Source organism: Penaeus monodon, chromosome 28 (genome assembly GCF_015228065.2).
Source record: "Penaeus monodon isolate SGIC_2016 chromosome 28, NSTDA_Pmon_1, whole genome shotgun sequence".
In the NCBI taxonomy this organism is placed as follows: Eukaryota; Metazoa; Arthropoda; class Malacostraca; order Decapoda; family Penaeidae; genus Penaeus; species Penaeus monodon.
The window spans coordinates 7,426,498-7,430,481 of record NC_051413.1 but is presented as its reverse complement, the minus strand read 5'-3'; the positions used below and the strand labels follow the sequence as shown (position 1 = coordinate 7,430,481).

At 40.3% G+C, this 3,984-nt stretch overlaps 1 protein-coding gene across 1 annotated transcript in view; it reads right to left on the bottom strand.

Annotated features, from left to right (window-relative positions):
• The window catches only part of LOC119591350 (transketolase-like protein 2), a gene marked incomplete in the record, with an annotated part of 14,143 nt that overhangs the window by 5,896 nt on the left and 4,263 nt on the right, over positions 1–3,984 (bottom strand). Inside the window, 4 exon segments of the mRNA XM_037940084.1 lie at positions 339–573; positions 682–724; positions 727–870; positions 1,060–1,205. Coding sequence (XP_037796012.1) covers positions 339–573; positions 682–724; positions 727–870; positions 1,060–1,205 — 568 coding nt within the window.

Below are 3,984 nucleotides of genomic sequence, written 5' to 3'. Positions count from 1 at the left end.
GACAGTAAAAGCTATGATTATCCAACACTGTATACTGTTTTAATTGGTATTTAATGAAGGACTAATTCCATATATTACTTGAGTAATTGCTTATTATATTCATTACTCAGTATTTCATTTTTTACCCATTTCAAATCTATTCCTGGAGTTAATTCACTCCTACAAGTTCCTCAGCTGCAAAATATCTTGCCAATTTGTTTTTGTCTCTATAACCCTTAACCTTCTGCCAAGACAATCTCTAAGCACTTTGTCACCAATATAACTACTCCATGAGTCAGGTGCATCCCCCGCCCAACTAGAATTATAACTGCTATTAGCATATTCAAGACTAAAGTTACCTTGCAAATAGCCTCAATATCATGGCCATCCACAACCAAGGTATTCCAGCCAAAACCTTCGAGGCGGGAGCGGTAAGCATCCATGTCATGTTGGAAGGCTGTGGGCTCTGACTGACCAAGACGATTGATGTCAAAAATGGCCACCAGATTGTCCAGCTTCTTGATTCCTGCAAAGCTCAAAGCCTCCCAGATGCTGCCCTCAGCACTTTCACCATCACCAATGAGACAGTAGGTCCTGTGAAAGACAGATTTAGCACATAGCATTACTAAAAGATTATAAAGAATCTGCTTCTACAACAAAACAAATATTTCTTCATCTTTTAAAAAGTAAATAAGCAATTACCTGTAAGAAGCTTTGTCATAAAACTTGCCCACATAGGCCATGCACAAGCTACAGAGAGACCCTGACCCAATGAGCCAGTGGCCACATCCACAAAGTTGAGGCGAGGAGTGGGATGGCCCTCAAGATCATTGTCGATCTTACGCAGGTTCATCAACTCCTCAGTGGGGAATAGACCTGCCTCAGCCCATGCTAAAAGACAGCAAGAAACAAAGGATTAACCTTTCAGAAGTGATTTCAACCAATTATAAAGACCTCATAAATAATTAATGACAAGGCTTACATAAACTTCAGAGATGGATACATATCTTTATTCCTTGTCTATTTAATGAGAAAAGGAGACCATAAAATAACAGTAGTCCCTACAACCTTCTTACTTACCAGCATAGAGGATGGGAGCTGCATGACCCTTGGACAGAATGAACCTGTCTGAGCTGGCATCCTTGGGAGCCGAGAGCTTGTAGCGCATTGTGTGGAAAAAGAGCACAGACATGATCTCTGCCATAGATGCACATGATGTTGGATGCCTGAAATTAAAGCAAACATGAAATACAAGTAACTTGGTTTGATTCTAACAGCCTGAAACAAACCTGTAATGAATAGTGAACGTAAGCAGGTAACAAAAGTAGAAACATGATAAATGGTAAAGACTGAGTACCTAGGCAGTAGGTAAGTGAAATAATGAGTAGGTGCATAATGAATAGCATGGGATGAGAAGCAAGTGTAAGTGATGAACAGTATGGAGTAGAGAGGGGCAATGTACTGTTAAGAATGTGATGAATTAGGATCAATGAAAGGTGAAGGTGTGGTGAATCATGGATAATGAATACTGTTATGAGACAAGCATAATGTTTGATGGAAAGTGCATATAGTGAATCATGCTTGGGTGAAGAATAATTTGTAACAATTATGTGATCAATTGATCAAGAATATGATGACTAGTATGTGTACAAGCACTCTCAGTGGGCACACCAAACCAACCACTCTCAGTGGGCACACCAAACCAACCACTCTCAGTGGGCACACCAAACCAACCACTCTCAGTGGGCACACCAAACCAACCACTCTCAGTGGGCACACCAAACCAACCACTCTCAGTGGGCACACCAAACCAACCACTCTCAGTGGGCACACCAAACCAACCACTCTCAGTGGGCACACCAAACCAACCACTCTCAGTGGGCACACCAAACCAACCACTCTCAGTGGGCACACCAAACCAACCACTCTCAGTGGGCACACCAAACAGAATGAGTAAAAAATGGAGAATGATTAATGAATGACAGAAGCGAGTGATGAGTGACCATATTTTCAATCGCTGATGATGAATACAAAAGTGTAAAAATCATTGAAATTGAAGGTAAATAATAGATACGACAAAATAAAATGTAATACGTAATACTTAAATACTACTTTCTGCGTAAAATTGAAGAAAAAACAAAATCATTCCAAACGACTATCGTGTGCGCATTTTATTTAATCAAAACCCTTAACAAATGAGAACTTAAAAAAATATAACCACCGGCGTTATTTCCGAAAGTTAATCGACGTCCGGAACAGCGCGCGACCATGAACGTGTAAGAAGAGCTAAGTTGGCCAACAGAACAATTTATTTCCTCATATCTGGATTTCACTGCGCCCGCCACAAGGCCTACCTTTACGAAAGTCGATTTCTCTACATTGAATACCTGTTCATTCCATGAGCATCGTTTAAAAAAAAAAAAATCAATAAACCAAAGCCAGTCGACCTCGAGAACGGATGCAGATACACTCTAGGACAATAACGATTCGGAACCCTTGTGGGACTTCCCCTCAAGGTCTTGAAATTTTCCTGTTTTTATTTATTCTTGAAAACATTGTAGGAAAGTGTCCTTGGAATACATAATTGCCGCCAAGCAGATCGTGACAGCCGCCTGCCTGGCCTTGGCTTTCTCTATTGTTGGCGAGTTTGAAGAGCAATCACGATATGATGATTCATGCTATCCAATATTCTCGATCACCTCTCATATTGCCATAAAACATCTTTTTTGTCCAATGGACGGTAAAATTTGCGTGAATTCTTCTACAAAAAAACGACTGTTTGCAAATGCTGTCGCAAACAGGATCTCCACTTCACGAACATGTGACAGCCAGAAACACATGCCGGCATTTGAGATTTTACATCTTACTTCGTCACTGAAGCCTCCTTGCGCGAGGGCAAACATGGTCCAAGCTCTCTCTCAGATTACTATTTAAGATACCTGGTAGTGTTAAGGAAGAAGCAGATCAACTCTTGAAAAAAACAGAAGCAGTGGTAAATGTACAACCAGCTAAGGCAACAATCAGTAGTAGTACCTTGCTAAGGCCGTAGCTGCCTCTACTTACAACTAATCTGGGGAAGAGTTGAAAGCCTCTTAAATTTCAGAAAGGCCATATTTTGATAACATCTGCAGATTCTCCTTCTATGTAACTCTGTAACGCATAGATAATCGAATACTGATGAAAACAAAAAATTATTCAAAATACTAAGTGCTCGTTCGTCAGCATAAATATGCTCTCAAAATTCACTGAAAATTATAGGCTAGTCAAACTGCGGTCTGAGAGCTCATGTTTAGCAAATGAACACGGTATTTTAGCACAGACCTCGCTCTCTCCCAACGGGGACAAGATGCACGACGCTTGCAAGGTGACTAGCTCTCTTCTCCACTCCTAATTATTGCCCAACGTTGTGGACTTCTGTTATTTTCCCCAAGGCCAGAACATTTCTTCAAAATGTGTGCACTTTCACAGATCATGTATAATTAACACACATTCCCTATTAATAGCCGAGTACACCTCACTGCTATACGATATAGGCCACGCCATAGTAGTTCTATGTTATTATTATTCAAAATAATGTTGAAAATATATCAAAATGCACACGGCATCCGCCATTACAAGCTGAACACTGCCACAAACATCAACCTGAAGCATTCATTACCAACAAAATACCGCAGACAGTCGCAACCTAACCACTCCCGAGAAACGCACTTTACAGGCGATTTATCCAGCAAGTTATCATGTTACTGTTAATCATATTTGCTTCGTTTTACTTACTGTTCTTTTACTTCAATATTGTTACAACAAAGGTTACATTACTCATCTAATGTATAATTATGTAGTAGTTTTAACAGCCCGAGATCCACCGAGTAGATCTTCAGGAGTGACATTTCATTTACCTGCCTTGAAATTAGCGTCATTCTTTAAAGGGAAAAACGCACAGTCATCCTCTGACCACTAAATCTAGCTTACCTTTCAGCAAAAGGGAACAAGAACAGAACAGAAGCG